The sequence below is a fragment of the Lynx canadensis genome, chromosome B4 (assembly GCF_007474595.2).
Source record: "Lynx canadensis isolate LIC74 chromosome B4, mLynCan4.pri.v2, whole genome shotgun sequence".
In the NCBI taxonomy this organism is placed as follows: domain Eukaryota; kingdom Metazoa; phylum Chordata; class Mammalia; order Carnivora; family Felidae; genus Lynx; species Lynx canadensis.
Window position 1 is genome coordinate 25,570,400 of NC_044309.1, and position 19,207 is coordinate 25,589,606.

At 39.0% G+C, this 19,207-nt stretch overlaps 1 protein-coding gene across 1 annotated transcript in view; it reads right to left on the reverse strand.

Annotated features, from left to right (window-relative positions):
* Positions 1–19,207, reverse strand: part of ARMC4 (armadillo repeat containing 4) — a 188,229-nt gene that overhangs the window by 162,413 nt on the left and 6,609 nt on the right. The window contains exons 3-7 of the mRNA XM_030322654.1: positions 15,622–15,779; positions 13,079–13,271; positions 12,341–12,447; positions 12,015–12,151; positions 9,626–9,742 (exon numbers count right to left, since the gene is read on the reverse strand). Coding sequence (XP_030178514.1) covers positions 9,626–9,742; positions 12,015–12,151; positions 12,341–12,447; positions 13,079–13,271; positions 15,622–15,779 — 712 coding nt within the window. The remainder of the gene's footprint in view (positions 1–9,625; positions 9,743–12,014; positions 12,152–12,340; positions 12,448–13,078; positions 13,272–15,621; positions 15,780–19,207) is intronic.

Below are 19,207 nucleotides of genomic sequence, written 5' to 3' on the forward strand. Positions count from 1 at the left end.
AGAAGCCTGGCTAGAGGTTTGTCAATTTTGTTTATTTTTTCAAAAAACCAACTCTTGGTTTCGTTGATCTGCTCTACAGTTTTTTTAGATTCTATATTGTTTATTTCTGCTCTGATCTTTATTATTTCTCTTCTTCTGCTGGGTTTAGGCTGCCTTTGCTGTTCTGCTTCTATTTCCTTTAGGTGTGCTGTTAGATTTTGTATTTGGGATTTTCTTGTTCTTGAGATAGGCCTGGATTGCAATGTATTTTCCTCTCAGGACTGCCTTCGCTGCGTCCCAAAGCGTTTGGATTGTTGTATTTTCATTTTCGTTTGTTTCCATATATTTTTTGATTTCTTCTCTAATTGCCTGGTTGACCCACTCATTCGTTAGTAGGGTGTTCTTTAACCTCCATGCTTTTGGAGGTTTTCCAGACTTTTTCCTGTGGTTGATTTCAAGCTTCATAGCATTGTGGTCTGAAAGTATGCATGGTATAATTTCAATTCTTGTAAACTTATGAAGGGCTGTTTTGTGACCCAGTATATGATCTATCTTGGAGAATGTTCCATGTGCACTCGAGAAGAAAGTATATTCTGTTGCTTTGGGATGCAGAGTTCTAAATATATCTGTCAAGTCCATCTGATCCAGTGTCTCATTCAGGGCCCTTGTTTCTTTATTGACTGTGTGTCTAGATGATCTATCCATTTCTGTAAGTGGGGTGTTAAAGTCCCCTGCAATTACCACATTCTTATCAATAAGGTTGCTTCTGTTTATGAGTAATTGTTTTATATATTTGGGGGCTCCGGTATTCGGCGCATAGACATTTATAATTGTTAGCTCTTCCTGATGGATAGACCCTGTAACTATTATATAATGTCCTTCTTCATCTCTTGTTACAGCCTTTAATTTAAAGTCTAGTTTGTCTGATATAAGTATGGCTACTCCAGCTTTCTTCTGGCTTCCAGTAGCATAAATAGTTCTCCATCCCCTCACTCTGAATCTAAAGGTGTCCTCAGGTCTAAAATGAGTCTCTTGTAGACAGCAAATAGATGGGTCTTGTTTTTTTATCCATTCTGATACCCTATGTCTTTTGGTTGGCGCATTTAATCCATTTACATTCAGTGTTATTATAGAAAGATACGGGTTTAGAGTCATTGTGATGTCTGTATGTTTTATGCTTGTAGTGATGTCTCTGGTACTTTGTCTCACAGGGTCCCCCTTAGGATCTCTTGTAGGGGGTTTAGTGGTGACAAATTCCTTCAGTTTTTGTTTGTTTGGGAAGACCTTTATCTCTCCTTCTATTCTAAATGACAGACTTGCTGGATAAAGGATTCTGGGCTGCATATTTTTGCTATCTAGCACCCTGAAAATCTCGTGCCAATTCTTTCTGGCCTGCCAAGTTTCAAAAGAGAGATCAGTCACGAGTCTTATAGGTCTCCCTTATATGTGAGGGCACGTTTACCCCTTGCTGCTTTCAGAATTTTCTCTTTATCCTTGTATTTTGCCAGTTTCACTATGATATGTCGTGCAGAAGATCGATTCAAGTTACGTCTGAAGGGAGTTCTCTGTGCCTCTTGGATTTCAATGCCTTTTTCCTTCCCCAGTTCAGGGAAGTTCTCAGCTATTATTTCTTCAAGTACCCCTTCAGCACCTTTCCCTCTCTTCCTCCTCTGGGATACCAATTATGCGTATATTATTTCTTTTTAGTGTATCACTTAGTTCTCTAATTTTCCCCTCATACTCCTGGATTTTTTTATCTCTCTTTTTCTCAGCTTCCTCTTTTTCCATAACTTTATCTTCTAGTTCACCTATTCTCTCTGCCTCTTCCATCCGAGCCGTGGTGGTTTGCATTTTGTTTTCCATTTCCTTTAAAGCGTTTTTCAGCTCCTCGTGACTGTTCCTTAGTCCCCTGATGTCTGTAGCAAGAGATTCTCTGCTGTCCTGTATGCTGTTTTCCAGCCCAGCGATTAATTTTATGACTATTATTCTAAATTCACTTTCTGTTATATTATTTAAATCCTTTTTGATCAGCTCATTAGCTTGTTATTTCCTGGAGATTCTTCTGAGGGGAATTCTTCCGCTTGGTCATTTTGGATAGTCCCTGGTGTGGTGAGGGCCTGCAGGGCACTTCCCCTGTGCTGTGGTGTATAACTGGAGTTGGTGGGCGGGGCCGCAGTCCGACCTGATGTCTGCCCCCAGCCCACCGCTGGGGCCACAGTCAGACTGGTGTGTGCCTTCTCTTCCCCTCTCCTAGGGGCGGGATTCACTGTGGGGTGGCGTGGCCCGTCTGGGCTACTTGCACACTGCCAGGCTTGTGATGCTGGGGATCTGGCGTATTAGCTGGGGTGGGAAGGCAAGGTGCACGGCGGGAGGGGGGGCAGGCTTAGCTCGCTTCTCCTTAGGTGATCCACTTCAGGAGGGGCCCTGTGGCAGCCGGAGGGAGTCAAATCGCTGCCGGAGGTTTGGCTCCGCAGAAGCACAGAGTTGGGTGTTCGCGCTGAGCGAGCAATTTCCCTGGCCGGAGCCGGTTCCCTTTGGGATTTTGGCTGGGGGATGGGGGGGGAGATGGCGCTGGCTAGCGCCTTTGTTCCCGGCCAAACTGAGCTCTGTCGTCCGGGGGCTCCGCAGCTCACCCTCCCTTTGTCCTCCAGCCTTCCCGCTTTCCGAGCAGAGCTGTTAACTTATGACCTCCCAGACGCTAAGTCGCGCTTGCTGTCTGAACACAGTCCGTCAGGCCCCTCCGCTTTTGCAAGCCGGACTCGGGGGCTCTGCTTGGCCGGCGAGCCGCCCCTCCGCCCCGGCTCCCTCCCGCCAGTCCGTGGAGCGCGCACCGCCTCGCCGCCCTTCCTACCCTCTTCCGTGGGCCTCTCGTCTGCACTTGGGTCCGGTGACTCTGTTCTGCTAATCCTCTGGCGGTTTTCTGGGTTATTTAGGCAGGTGTAGGTGGAATCTAAGTGATCAGCAGGACGCGCGGTGAGCCCAGCGTCCTCCTACGCCGCCATCTTCCCAGAATCCCGAATCTCTTTTTAAAACACTTACCTTACATAGAACACTCCAGACCCTGATGGCTTCGGTACCAAATATTTAAGAAATAATAACAATTCTACACAAACTCTTACAGAAATTGCAGAGGAGATAAAACTTTCCAACTCATTCTATAAGGCCAGTATCACTTTGATAACCAAAACCAAAGGTATTAAAGAAAATGACACACCAACAACCTTATAAATATAGAATGTGAAACTGAAAATCTTAGCAAGTTAGATCCAATCATATATAAATAGAGATACTACATCTTGAGCAAATGAGATCCAATCATATATAAATAGAGATACTACATCCTGAACAACCTACATTCCAGAAATGTAAGGTTAGTTTATTTTTTGAAAACTCATATCAATGTAATTTACTACACTGACAATAAAAAAAGAAAAAAACCCATGATTATCTCAAAAGGTAATCATTTGATAAAATCCAACATCTATTCCTAATAAAAGTTCTTAACAATTTGAAATAGAAGGGAACTTCTTCAACCTTATAAATTTAATATGTGGAAAAGCTACAGCTAACATACGGAGTAGCAACTGAAAGCTTTCCCTTTACCACTAGGAACAAAAGACCTTTTCTATATAATTCTATATTGGAGGCTCCAGCTAGGGCATTAAGGAAAGAAAAAAAGGCACTGAGATTGGAAAGGAAGAGGCAGAATGATCTTTATATACAGATCATATGATCCTCTATAGAAACTCCCCAGGATCTACAAACCAGACACTAGAACTAGTGTTTCAGAATATAAAATCAATATATAAAAACCAAGTGTATTTTGAGTGGCAACATATAATCACAAATTGAAAATTTAAAACTACCATTAACCATAGCCCTTGTGAAATAAAAACTCAATGAGTAAGTGTGAAGATCTAACTGGCTTTATTAACGGATTCATGAATCCAGCAGCATCCCATCTGGTAATTAGAGAGATGCTCCACTGAAGTAAACAAAAGAAAAGGTTTTAAAGGCTGAAAGAACATTTAAAAAAGGGACTTGACTATCAAGGAATATATTGTTTAGGCAAGGTTGCCCTCTTAAGAGGAGAAGAAGGGGTAAATCAGTAAATTTCCTGGTATTGACCAGGAAATTCCAGTTGACTGGTTGCAGGGTACATTCCTGGTTGGTTGAAATTGTAGTTATTTAGGTATAAATACTATAATAATAGTAACACACATTTTAGGATATATAATAATATATCTGTTAGGTGGTTGACTTGGCCTAAGTGATGCCACTTCGGGCTTGTGGTTTTCTTTTGTAACACCCCCAAAATATGAAATGCTTACAGGTAGGTTTCACAAGAGATGTGTAAGGACTATGCACTGAAAGTTACAAAATATTGCCGAGAAAAATTAAAGAAGATCTAACTAAATGGAGAGACATACTATATTCATGGACTGGAAACTTCAATATTGTTAAGACATCAGCTCTTTTGAAAGTGATCTACAGATTTATCACAATCTCAACCACAATTCTTTTAGTGTTTTTATGAAGAATTCAACAAGCTGATCCTAACATTCCAATGGACTTGCAAAAGATGTAAAATAGCCACACAAGTTTGAAAAAGAGCAACATTGGAAGATTTACACTACCTGACTTCAAGACTTACTATAAAGCTACAGTGATCAACACAGTTTAGTACTTGTATAAAAACAGACAAACAGATCAGTGGAACAAAAATACGCTCACACAAATGAACAACTGAATTTTGATAAAGATATAAAGGTAATTCAATGGAGAAAGGATGTTTTTTTTTCAACAAATGGTGCTGAAACAACTAGATATTTACATTCAAAAGAAAAAAAAGGACTTTGATCCGCACCTCATATCATGTACAAGAAGTAAATTACAAAGGCCTGAATGTAAAACCTAACATTTGAATACTTCTAGAAAGGAAACATTGGAAAAAATTTTTGTGACACTGGGTTTGGCAAAGCTTTATCAGATACAACACTATGAAGAAAAAATTAACAAGTTAAACTTCATAAAAATTGAGGACATTTGCTCTTTAGAAGCAATGGTTGGAGAATGAAATAAGCCATGGACCCGGAGGAAATATTTACAAGTCATATATCTGATAGAATATGCAAGCCAAGAATATATATAAAGATCTCTCACAACTGAGTGAGAAATCAAACAACCCAATAAAAAACCGGGCAAAAAAATCTGAATAGACACTTCATCACATATGATAGATAGATGAATGGCAAATAAGCATATGAAAGAATGCATTCAAGAAACGGAAATGAAAACTCAGGGAGATACCAGTACACGCACCTATTAGAATGTCTAAAATTAGAGGTTTGACCATACCTATTTTTTTTTTTTTTTGAGAAAAAGAGAGAGAGACAGAGACAGAGACAGAGGACACATGTGAGCCAGCGTGGGGCAGAAGGAGAGAGAGAATCTCTCTTTTTTTAGAGAGCCTGACACAGGGCTCCATCTCATGACCCTGAGAGCAACCTGAGCTGAAATCAAGACTTGGACATTTAACCAAGTGAGCCATCCAGGTGCCCGTGACCAATTATTGACGAATAAGCAGAAGAACTGGAACTCTCCATACACTGCTGGTGTGTATGTAAAATATTACAACCACTTTGGAAAGCAGTTTACAAATTGTTTAAAAAGTTAAACATACAACTACCGTTTGATCTTGCTGTTTTATTCCCACATTTTCCAAGAGAAATGAAAGCATATGATCTGTACAGATAAGCGCCTGAAAACAAAATGTTAAAAATATGAGAGTTTAAATTGTAAAGACATGCACAACGTCTTGAAGATAAAGTAAAAGTATATTTACAGAAAGTGGGTGACAGAAAATAAAATCAGAGGATCTCAGAATCCCAACAAACAACTAGTAAGTTTCAAAAAGAGAGCAAAGAGAACAGAGAAGAAGGAATGATTAAAGATGTGATATGAAAAAAGTATTTTTCTAGTTCTGAAGGACATATGTCACCATTAATGAAAAACAAACAACACCAGCACCAACCATATCATCATGAAAATTACAGAACATCAGGAATAAGAAAAGATCCTAAAGGCTTTGATAGAAGGGAAAGGCCAAAACAGGCCACATAGGAAAAATTGCCTTAAAAATTCTAAGTAAAAATTATTTTTGAACTATCGTTACAGAAACAATAATGGACAGAAAAATAAAGATATTTTCACACACTAACCCTCAATTTTTTCCCTCTAATGTGCCTGTTTTGCTTAGGAAGCTCCACCAAAATGATAGGGTACACCAACAAAAGGAAAACTAAATGGAAGGGAACTTCTTCAACACAATAAAGGCCATCTATGAAAAGCTCACAGCTAACATCACATTCAATGGCAAAAGCCTAAAAGCCTTTCCCCAATACCGGGAATAAGGCAAGGAGGTACCTTTCACTGCTTCTATTAGACACAGTCCTAAAAGGTCTAGCTATAGTAATGAGGCAAGAAAAAGAAATTACATCCAAATTGAAAAGGAAGAAGTAAAACTCTCTCTGCAGATGACATGATCATATATGTAGAAAGACCAAAAGATTTTTTTTTAAACTGAATTAATGGGGGCGCCTGGGTGGCTCAGTTGGTTGAGCGACTGACTTCAGCTCAGGTCATGATCTTGCAGTTTGTGAGTTCGAGCCCCGTGTAGGGCCCTGTGCTGACAGCTCGGAGCCTGGAGTCTCTCCCTCTCTCTGCCCCTCCCCTGTTCATGCTCTCTCTCTCTCTCTCAATAATAAATAAACGTTAAAAAATTTTTTAAAAAACTGAATAAATGAATTCAGTAAAGTTGTAGGATTTGATTTTGAAATTCATATTCAAAAGTCAGAACTGATTTCAACCCTCAAAAATCAGTTCTAGTGGGGTATCTGGATGGCTCAGTCAGTTAAGCATCCAACTCTCGATTTTGGCTCAGGTTATGATCTCACAGTTGTGAGATCAACCCTGCATCATGCTCCACGCTGGGCATGCAGCCTGCCTAAGATTTTCTCTCTCCCTCTGCCCCTCTCCACCCTGCGCACACGCCTGCACATTCTATGAAAAAAATCAGTTTTATTTCTCTATAGTAGCAGGGAACAATCAAAAAGGAAATTAAGGAAACAATATCATTTATAATAGTATCAGGAAAGAATAAAATGCTCAGAAATAAATTTAACAAAGAAGACAAAGACTTGACCCTGAAAAACATAAAACACTGCTGAAAAAAAATTAAAGGAGATAAAAACAAATGGAAAAACACCCCGTGTCCATTGATTGGAAGAATTAATATTAAGATGACAATGCTATACAGAGCAATCTGTAAATTTAATACAATCCCTTCGAAATCCCAATGCTATTTTTTTTTTGCAGAAATGGTAAAACCAAACCTAAAATTCAGATAAAAAGTCAAGGGAGCCCAAACAGCTAAAATAGTCTTGAAAAGCAAGAACAAAGTTTGAGGACTCATTACTTCTCAATTTCAAAACTACTACAAAGATATAGTAATCAAAAGAGTGTAGGACTTGTATAAGGATAAACAACATAGAATAGAATTGAGAATCCAAAAATAAACGCCTACATCTATGGTAAATTGATCTTCAAAAGGATACCAAGCCCATTCAGTGGGGGAAAGAACAATCTCTTCCTCAGATAATGCTAGGAATCCACACGGAAAAGAATAAAATTACATCCTTATCTTACTTACACCATATATAAAACTGTACTCAAAATGAATGAAAGACCTAAATTTAAAAGCTAAAACCATGAAATTCCTAGAAGAAAAGAGGGGCATATCTATCTTCATGACCTTGAATGTGGCAATGGTTTCCTAAGTACAATACCAAAAATACAGGCAACAAAAATGTATTCGTTGGACTTTATCAAAATTAAAAATGTTTGTGTATCAAAGGATACTGTCAAGATGAATGAAAAGATGGCCCACAGAATGGGGGAAAATATTTGCAAATATTAGATCTGATAAGGGGTTAATATCCACAATATATAATGAATTCCTACAACTCACCAACAAAACATTTTTTTAATGGACAAAGGAACTGAATAGACATTTCTTAAAAAAAAAAAAAGATACACAAATGGCCAATAATCACATGAAAATATGCTCAACGTCACTCATCACTAGGGAAATGCAAATCAAAACCACAAGGAAATACCACACTTCATAATTAGGTTGTCTACAATAAATGCACATACAAACCCACACACAGAAAATAGTAAGTATTGGTGAGAATGTGGAGAAACCAGAATCCTTGCACATTGCAGGTAAAAACATAAAATGGTGCAGTCTAGGTGGAAACAGTTTGGCAGTTCCTCTAAAAGTTAAGACATAGAATTACCATATGACCCAGAAATTTCACTCCTAGGTACATACTCTCCAAAACTGAAATAGGGACTCAGATACTTGCACACCAGTATTTATAGCATTGTTCACAATAGTCAAGAAAGTGGAAACAACCCAAGTGTCCATCAACAGATGAATGAATGAATAAATTGTGGCATAATATACAAATGGAGTATTATTTGGTCATAGAAAGGAATGAAGTTCTGGCAAAGGCTACAGCATGGATGGATCTTGAAAACATTATGCTGAATGAAATAAGCCAAATACCAAAGGACAAATATTGTGTGATTCCATTTATCTGAAATATCTAGAAAAGGCAAATGTCTAGGGACAGAAAGTAGAGAGGTTACTAGGAGCTGGGGGAGGCAAAAGGGGAAGTTACTACATAAAGGGAACAGAGTTTTAGTCTGAGATGATGAAAAAGATTTGGAAGTAGACAGTAGTAATGGTTGAACATTAGGAATGTAATTAACACCACTCAGTGATACCACTCAAGTGGTGAAAATGGCAAATTTTATGCTTTGTATAGTTATTTTACGACAATAACAACAAAGGAAAAACTGGAGTCCAGGAAAACAGGTGCTCAAACACCAGGCAATAAAAAGCCTTTGCAGGATGATGACAAAGAGAAGTTTCGGGACAAGAGTAGCAGCAGTGTAGTAAGAAAACAGTCCTCCGGAAGTGGCAGGGTCAGAAGGGAAACAATGGGCCCGATAAGTCATCTCTTGTGGGATTTGTGGAATTGACCTCTTGGGAATCAGCCTGGAGTTTAAGTGTGTTTCATTAGTATTTCTTGCATATTGTTTCTTGCCTACATCAGCTTCAATCAAGATTTTACTTCATGAAATAACTCTATTAACTGATTTCTTTGTGCAACACTATTTCAAAAACCACGAAAGACACAAAGGAAGCACAGGTCTTATGCATATGCAGGTGACACTTATTAAGGCAATCCAATTCGGTAGTAATCATGGGATGTCGAGAAAGGATAAAAATAATCAAAACATCTGGGCTTCGTTAACAGGGCTGACTCCTTTGTTCTTAGTGTTATTAATTCAAAAGGGAAGATGAAGAGTGCTATTTAGAAAGCAATCTGAAATATTTTACACCTATTACCTGAATCAGAAACTTTCTCAAAGTACTACACTTATTTTGTATTTTATATTATATTGTGAAAAGCACTGAAAATAGAAGCAAAGTCCAAATATAGGCAGAATCACTCTCATTAGAAAGTTGAGTCAAGTAACACTATGCTATGAAATTTTAAGTCTATAAACTTACCTGTTTAGACATATTTTCTGAAAATTTTGCTGATTTTTCTTTTAAAAATGTGACAAGGTCTTTATAAATTTCACCTTTTCTCTCATAATTAATTTCCCCCTCATTGTCTGTTTTGCCCTTTGGGAGAAAAAGTTTGATGCTGTTATTAATGTAATAGCAACTGAACCTGATCAATACATCACAACCCAAGCCCACATATCGTTTTCCTCTCTAAAGGACCCATGTGGTAGTCTTTATACATAAGAAATATAGGCAAAATCTTTCTCTCTTAAAGTTATCCATTCATTCAGTCATTCATTCATTCAGCATGCTTTTACTGACTACCTCCTATATGCATGTAGGGCACTCTGCTGGTCAGCAAAGAATCAAAGTTTCTTTCCCTCTGTACCTCTCAAATGTAAAAAAGCAGTATGACTTCAAGAGCCTCTGGCGAAGTCATAAAAGGCCCCAAGATTAGAATGTCAGCACAGAAAAGCTTGTTTCTATTTGTCACACCCTTGCTCTTGTTCTGTGTGACACGGTTGCTATAGGCTTATATTTTCTAGAATTCTAATCTCTATGTATCAGTCCATCCCTCCACTCTTTGTACCTCTTTCTTTTTGTCTTTCCTTTGATCATTTTCCTTTTTTGCCTACCCTAATAGAAAAGATTTGGTTCTCCCTTAACCAAACGTATACATAAAAAACTGTAGTGTGTTATATATCCATAAACATCATGCATATACATATAACTCTAGTGTGTTATGCATTTTTCTGTAATTACTGAATAGTTTCATGTTCCTTATCTTTCATTTTTTTAATAGACAGGAATACTTAGATTTCCATATCAAATAAAGTTGTATGTAGGCCTTTGCTATAAACCAAGTCTCCTTGCCCCACTCTAGAAAGTCAAAGAAAATCATTCCTTTTGTTACCTCTTATTGTCTAATTGGAAATTTCACTTAAAGTATCAAGACGAACCAAAAGTACAATCATGTTTAGGCTGTCTCCCTCCTCTTTTCAGACATAAGCTAAGCATCATGCTGAGAAAAAAAGCACGAACAAGGCACATCAGGACAGATGCCTGCCGGTAATCAAGAAAGCGGCACCGAAACGTTCACACCAATCCAAACCAAGAGGTAGCGAATCTCCAAACGGTCCCCTCTGATGGCTGGGTCCCCGTTACAGATTTGGGTTCTCCCTGCAGACTTTGCCTGTGAGGCCCCAAATTACACCGCCAAGGAGAAAGTTGACCTCAGTGAACAGGTAGAAGACTAAACGTTTTTTAATCTAGAGGCTTTGGAAGGCCATCTCTCTGCTTAGTGATGCTCAGGGCTTTGGGATCTGCAACACTGTGTTTTTCTTTTGCCAGCTTAGGTCAGCGTCAGTCAGCAGGAAGTGAAAGGAACACTGACAAGCTGGAGGGAGGAAGGGACATACTCCCTCTTCCTCGTCTGCTGTCCCTGTTAGAGTTACCCCAGCAACAGCCCTTCACCCCTGGCAGCAGCAGTCGCTCCCAGTAGGAACAATTAGTTCTAGTTCCCAGGGTTTTCCCCTGTACTCTCGGAACCAGGCTCATTACGACCCCTCAGAAATACCATTATAAACCGACCAGGGTTCCATCTCCAAAGGTCTGGGTCTCAGCTCTGCCAGTTCTGCAAACATCCTCTGCTGAGCTCCCAAGGTACCAACACTAACTGGGCAATGCACTCCTCAGAGGTCTGGATGCCAGTTTCAGGGAGACCACCTGAGCTCAGAGGGGGCCAGCTTCTCCTGGAACTGACCAGTCCTCAGAGTCGTGGGTTCCAGTTCTGTGCGGTCCCCCTTCTGAACTCCTAAACACACCATTGCCAATGTAAGCGGGGTCCACTCTTCACAGGTCTAAATCTCAGCTCTGGAAGGTCCATCTTCTGAGATCCTACGCCACCAGCCCAGCCCAGCAGTTGGCCCCTCACCAGACATGTAGGTCCCAGCTTCATGGGGTACTTCCTCCAAGCTCCCACATTTTAGTGCCTCCCTTCCCTTTGTCCTCTCAACTCTTAGGGTAAAAGCTGTAGTTATTGCTTCTGTGTTACTTCCTTGGTCCTCTTCTGCCTCTTCTTTTCCCTAATACTTGTATAATTAATCAGGGAACTGATTAAGGAGGTTTTTGTTGTATAAAGTGGCACGGGCCCCTTTGGAGATCATTTCGTAGGAGATTGACTTAATGATCTGCAATGGGGAACACTGGGGCTAATTCTGAGGCAATTCTGGATTTGCCTGGCAAACTCATAGCAGGGGGATCTGCTTCAATCCCACAGAGCAGTATCGCATTTTCTGTGGTCATCAGGATTCAATCCTGGACACATGCCTGCGTTTACAGAGACTGAGCTAAGCACCAAAACCAACAGAGTTCTTAAAAAATTACTTACACCATTTAAAAATACTCCTTCTGCACTACAAGTAATGCACAGAGTTTCAACATCGTGTGGTTTCACCAGCACGTAACAAATTTCTCCATGAATTTGTCTCCAAGGTGGGGCTCTACATCCATTTGAAAATTCATAATCTGAAACCAATTAATAAGTTTCAGTCAATTAAAAGGAGCTCCTAAAAATAAAATATGTTGGCTTTAAAAAAATAAATATGATTAAAGTTTTAAGTTTTCATCGTTTCAAATATTCAATCCTAAGGTCGCTATTGAAGCATTTGGAAATAATTATATTTAACACAAAATGAAACTGAGAATAATATAAACCTGAGGTATAGCTGATAGATTCCAAGACAGTTTGTTCTCCTTTTCCTGAGAAATTTTTCAGCATTTCTATATCGTTCTTAACACTTGTGGGATTTAAACTTATTTCTCTGAAATAAATGGTAAGAAATTCATTTTGACACTTTAAAAGAGAACCTGCAGAAAGCACATGAAAACATTCCATTTTAGCGGTGGGGGGGGAATATTGTTTTTTATAGTTAAAATTGTGGTTAAATTACACAACAACAAAAATACTGCAGTTAATTTTAGCCATGTTGTAATCTGACAACACTGTCAAAACATCAGAGAATCAGTGACTCACGTTTAATGCAGCATTAAATGTACTCATTTAAATATTCACTTCGTTTCTTAGTGATAACACTATAATACCAGGAAAAAAACTAGAAAAATGAACAAGTTTTTAATCTTACAAACTCTACATGATATTTGCATTATCATTCAATAATTTACCTAACAGCCTGAAGAGACTGAAAATAATAAGGTCGCTTCATGTCCTCAGAATTAGGCGAAACCCCACGGAAGACTTTAGCAATGCTGACTGCAAACTTTTAATTTTTAGTTTTAGAAATATTCATGCGATAAACTACAATCTTAATCCAATAAAATTTCACATGAAATCAATGGCAATAACGTCTATATTTTTTGTGTGTTTATGAAAAACCTCCGAAAGCACTTTTTGTAACTAATTTTTAGAGGTTTCTTTTTTTTTTAAAGACTCACAGTGAAATATGTTTTAGAGAATGGTTCAGGAGGTGCAGATCCAGTTGGCTGAGCAGCCTGGCGATCTTCATCTTAATCTCATTTTCAGAATCTTCACCTTTGGTAACTTTATCAAGGATGTTTACCGTGGATGTGTCTTCTTTCATTGTATTATAATCTAAACCCAGGATTTTTGCTACAGGATCTCTGTTAGCTGACCAAAAAATAAACAAAAATGATCCTCTTGTCTTCTGTTACAAGAAACATAGACTAACAAATCCTTTGAAGCCCACCCAAATGTGTTTCTTTCGTTAAGCTTTCTCTGATGGACTCCATTTGAATTGATCTCTACTTCTCAGATTCTACTATAGTAGGAACTCTCTTGCACTCATTGGGATGTCCTGCCTTGTATTGTAACATCATTAGTTACGTCACCTCTCTAATAAGACAAAGACCAAGACCTTCTTTTCTTTTTTTTTTTGTTGACTGTGGGGCATTGTCCAGCATGGGCATTCAATTAATATACTCAGAATTGATTTGAAGATAGGGAAATACTGGTCTCCTTAGAAGAATCATCACTCCTGTTAAAAACTGAGAACAAACTGAGGGTTGATGGGGGGTGGGAGGGAGGGGAGGGTGGGTGATGGGTATTGAGGAGGGCACCTTTTGGGATGAGCACTGGGTGTTGTATGGAAACCAATTTGTCAATAAATTTCATAAAAAAAAAAAAAAAAAAGAATCATCACTAGAACTGTGTGTCTGTGTGTGTGTGTGTGTGTGTGTGTGCGCACGTGCACCAGTGCATTCACAAATGCTTTCTTTCCAAGAGAGTGTGTTTCTCTCAGTCTACAGATCCACTGCCCGTCTCCTCCACCTGTTCAAACTGCTCATATTTTCAATGTCTTTTGATGTTAGAGTTGGAAAAACACTGGCCAGTACTTATGCACATACCAAAGTTACAGTGAAAACCTGAAACACCAATGCACAATCAAGGCTGACACAGGTGTGAAAGTCGAACTTAGAGATGCTGAAAACAGGATTTGGGAAAAGCCAAAGAACCATGTAGTTGCAAACAAGGAAGAAAGTGGCAAAGCCTTATCTGGAAAGGAGGAATTCAAGTAAGATGAAGTATGGATGCATTTGGACAGGGAGGGGAAAAGGCCTACGGAACTAGTTCAGAAAGCTCGACCTGATTGAAATGAAGAGAGCACAGGGATCACATGAACTCTGCAACAGGAAGGGGACTAGGGCACCAGAAAATAGCAGAAAAGGCTTAGGACCTCTTAGAAAAGACCACATCAGGGGAGGGGCAGGGGAAGGAGATCTAGGAATCATCCACCGATTGAGCATCTCAACTTATCACCAGTATGGTGGTCATTTCATAAAGACTCATGAAAAAAAGGTACTAGATGAATTCTGCGGAAAGACACAAACCTAATCCCCAAATTGCTGTGCACCATGGAATTTGGACCCAAAACTAAGGGTTGTATCTAGAACTCCCACAGAAAGGACAAAATGCAGCAAAAGATTCATATGTAGCCAAACTAGATATATAGCAGCCAGTCTATGTATTATGTTCATATATTAAGTTGAATTTAATGCTATTAATGACCTTCCTGAATTCAGCTTTACTCTCAAGATTTTATTCCTCTTCAGCAGAGTAGTTTGATGTATAGATAGCCTAATAAAGAAGAGTAGGCAAGAGATAAAAAAGAGGCTGCTGCCCTGAGGTTCGTATCTTAAAGAAATTTTTTATTAAAAAAAGATCATCTTCCTACCTCACAGCAGTAGACACAGCAAAGAACGACAAGAGGCAGAACCCAGGCACCTTATGCTTAGGACCTTCTAGTCACATGATTCCAAAGAAGCAAACCATGTATACAGCATCTTTATCTACTGTTAGATATTTGTCTACTCATGAGAAAAATCTGGAGTACAATTATGGCAGGCAATTGATCACATTCTTTTAGCATGTTAGATGATTAGACAAGGATGAAAATCTTCATCTGTAATGGAGAGGAAAAATATTTCCCATCGAATAATGTAACTATTCACACAAGGCCGTGCAGCTCACAATGGAGTAGGGCTGAGACCAATGGACAGTGAGATTATTATGAGCCAATTCTGCTAAAAGAAAAGTCTACATTCATTTTAAGGGAAACAAATCATCATCCATCACAGCAGTACTGAGAGTAGAGTGTGGATTCCGGTGCTGGCCCTTCTAATCCGTCTTCTCTCCTGTGTGGACCTCAAAGGCTAGAGTCCTCTGGTCTTTACCGAAGCTAGGAAGCCTGTCTTTAAACCACACATGAAAATTAGAAGAAGGTTTCTAGTGGTAAATAAAGTTATTAAGGCCTTTCATTTTAAAGTAGAAATTTGATATGAGCATTAACATTCAGCCAAGAAAAAATAATGACTTTTTTATGAAGTTGAACACAGGAATTTTTTTTACCTTTTAGGTTACAGAACTTTGTCCAGGAGACTGTAACAAATGATCCCCTCCCCACCACCACCGAGGTTATGTTTCTAAAAGTTCAAATCATAGACTGGAGTATAAATATCACCTTCAACACACGCCTGTGCTTCCTTCAGCTTTGTATCTTTGGCAATAAGTAAAAAACGTGACAGCTGCCCAAAATTCCTGATTTTAATGTGAGGTACAGAGAGAAACAGCAAAGGCTGTCCATTTTCATCCACTTCTTCTGATTTGACTGTTGTTTCACTATAACGCGAGAAAAAAAAAGAAAACTTAAGGTTACCTGGATGCTAGTGAAGTTAAGTGGAAGACATTTTGATGAACTATTCCTATGTCTCATTATAAAACACAGAATATAAATGCTGCGTGTTAGAAGCTCATCTCCTTTCCTACTTTGTACACACTCAGACCCTTAAATTCTCAGCCTTATTAGCAACCATAGTGAGCAACACAATAGATCCAGGAAGAAAATGGTAAGCAATTTCTTGAATACCTTCATGAACTCATGGTTTTTGTTTTTGTTTTTCTAACAATGTGTCAGACATATTTTTAAAAAAATCACTGGTTCTACAGGACCATTCATGTTTTGGGGATTTCTAATGTTATACTATTTATAAAATTTACACCACAGTAATTAGTGGTTAGACATTTTCTTGGCTACTCTGTGTTTCTGAACAAAAAACTATGAAAAAAAGACAAACTAGGTCCCATCTGTGGATTGCTTTCCCACTCCAAACCCCCTAATTTGGTTTACTTTTGGATAATAAGCAGGTTTTTCTAAAAGGACTTTTCCTGATCAGAAATTATTGGGTCTCCTAGATTTGTGTTTCTGTCCATTTTAATTATTTTTTAGGTTGGCATTTAAAAAATATTAAGATATTTTTGTGGCAGTGATATTTCTGTAGATTTCTACCACTTACAACATTAACTAAACTGCTTAGGTTTTTATTATATACTGATATCCCTGGTAAAGCTGCTTTCATCTTAGGACCTGATCTAACATATTTTAAATTGGAATGCAGATAAACAGATGTGAAATGTTGCCAGTTCATTAGAAAAAGTAAACCTGAAAGACTCAGATTACCTGCCACTACAGCACTATTTCATTAGGACATAAACAAGAGGACAGAAACTATGGGGAGCAGAACAGTGGCACCCCACAGATGTCTACATCCTAATCCTGAAACCCATAAATGTGTTATCTTACATGGCAAAGGAGAACTTTGCAGATGGGTAAAGTTAAGGATCTTGAGATGGGAAGACTATTCTGGAATATGCAGGAGGGTCAAGTCAGAGAAGCCAATGTGACATGGAAATAGAGGTCAGAGCAACACAGAGCCAGGAGCCAAGAAGCAATGTGGGTGGATTCCAGAAGCTGGAAGAGGCAAGAATGGATCTTCCTTCAGCCCCCAGAAGGAATACAGGCCTGCCGACACCTTGATTTTAACCCTACAGACTCATTTTAGACTTTTCACCTCCAGAACTGTAAGAAATTAAATCTGTGTTGTGTTAGGCCATTAAGTGTGTGATAATTTGTTATAGCAGCAACAGGAGGCTAATACAGGAACTTTCATCAGTCTTGCCCATAGCTCTATGTGCAGGAACTTACATAGTAACTGCACACAGAAGGTGCTTGATAAATAGAGGAGGAATAAATGAACGAAAGATTTCTAGACTGATCGGTGATAGGTGTTGTTTACAAAATGTGTGTTTTCTCTAACATAAAGCTTTTGGAATAGTGTCTCTAGGACTGGATTGATATTTCTTAAAGTTTTGTACGGGGCTGGACACTTGTGCTAAGTGGATGATGACACGACTAAGTTATAAGCCAACTGAATGCCAACAATATCAAGCCACTGAACTCAAGAAGGTGAAACTGCTGGTGAGAAACTGGAAGTCAAGGGCACAGGACACATTTTTCCTTGCTCCCACCAGTTGAAACCTGTAACTCAACAGAGCGGTAGGAAGTAAAATGTCAGCTATAGGGAGGATGTAGAAGAGCAGGTTTGTCTCTGGGTTCACAGTTTCTAACTGATAACACCCGAAGAAAGAGCTCTTAGAAAGAAAAGTAATGCACCCACCTCATGACGTCAAGAAGAATGTGCTGTAGGGATGCTTGGGTGGCTCAGTTGGTTAAGTATCTGACTTCTGATTTCTGCTCAAGTCATGATCTCGGGGTTCGTGGGATTGAGACCCATGTTGGGCTCTGTGCTGGCAGTGCAGAGCCTGCTTGGGATTCTCTCTCTCTCTCTCTCTCTCTCTCTCTCTCTCTCCTTTTCTGTCCCTCCCTCCTCTCATCTCTCAAGATAAATAAACTTAAAAGAAAAGAAGAATGTGCTATAGGGGCACGTTGGTGGCTCAGTTGGTTAACCATCCGACTTTGGCTCAGGTCATGATCTTGTGGTTCATGAGTTTAAGCCCTGCATTGGACTCTCGGCTGTCAGCACAGAGCCCACTTCAGATCCTCTGTCCTTCTCTGGCTCTGCCCCTCCTCCACTTGCACTCGCCCTCTCTCTCAAAAATAAATTTAAAAACCATTAAAAAAAAAAAAAAAAGACAAATGTGATATAAATGAAATCCACTGACCTGATCAAAAGACTTTTACACTGGAACTGTAGAAGGGACGTAGAAATACAATAGCTTATACTATAAGTGAGAGAGCAGGAAATATCTCATTTACTTCATCCCTAGTGTCTAGGACACAGTAATTACTCATAATGAGTCTAAATAGTAGCAGGGAAATAAGACCATACTTGAGAAACTAGTTAGCAATTCTCAGGTAAGAGAAACAAAGAGCTCAATAATCAATGTTATGGCCATGTGATCTTATTACCATGACTTAGAAATTTACCAAAACATAATAATTATTGTCTTCATAAAACAATATTTTGACAGGAGATCATGTAATTGAGCCTTCATGACACTGATGACTAGAACAAAAAAGCAAAAGGATTAAACAATGCCCATTCCCAAGGAGTATTGGTAAATAAGCAATAAAAAAAGATGCTTGTGGAGATTCATAAAAGAGAAAAGTAAAGTAGGAACAAAGAAGGTACCAATTGTGAGGGAAGCGTACAGGACAGGGGGAAAAGGGCCAGTACTAGGAACCCGACTTCTCACCCACACACAACTCTTACCGGAAGAGAACTGTATCCCAAATCAGACACATCCCTGAGACGGCAGAGAGAAATTCACAACTGAAATACCACAATATTAAAAGCTGACATCATTCAAAGATCAGAGTTCTACCAAGAAGGAGAGAAAAGAACAGGTAATAACATTGTCACTAAGTGGTTTGAGTGCTTAGTCGAATCTGGAAGTTTCCCAAGCTATATCTAATGAGTCAAAGCACCTCAGCTCTGTGAACCAACAGATGGTGTTGATCATCGGAGGGTGTCAGTGGACTTGGGCTTCCAGTGGACTTGGGCTTCATGCTGAGGTATCTTAGAGAGATTATTAATCTCATCCTGCCTGATAAGAACAAAGCAATTGAGAATGGTAATACAAGGCGACTTCTGATTTCCATTAAAATGAAGTGGAGCTTCTTTTCTCCAAAACACTGAACACGGAAGGATGATGACAAATGTTATTACAGGATGAAGAGCCGTACGTTGGAAATGATTCTAAAGGAAAAGAATGAGTCATCTAACATGTGGAAAGTGCTGTGCCCATCT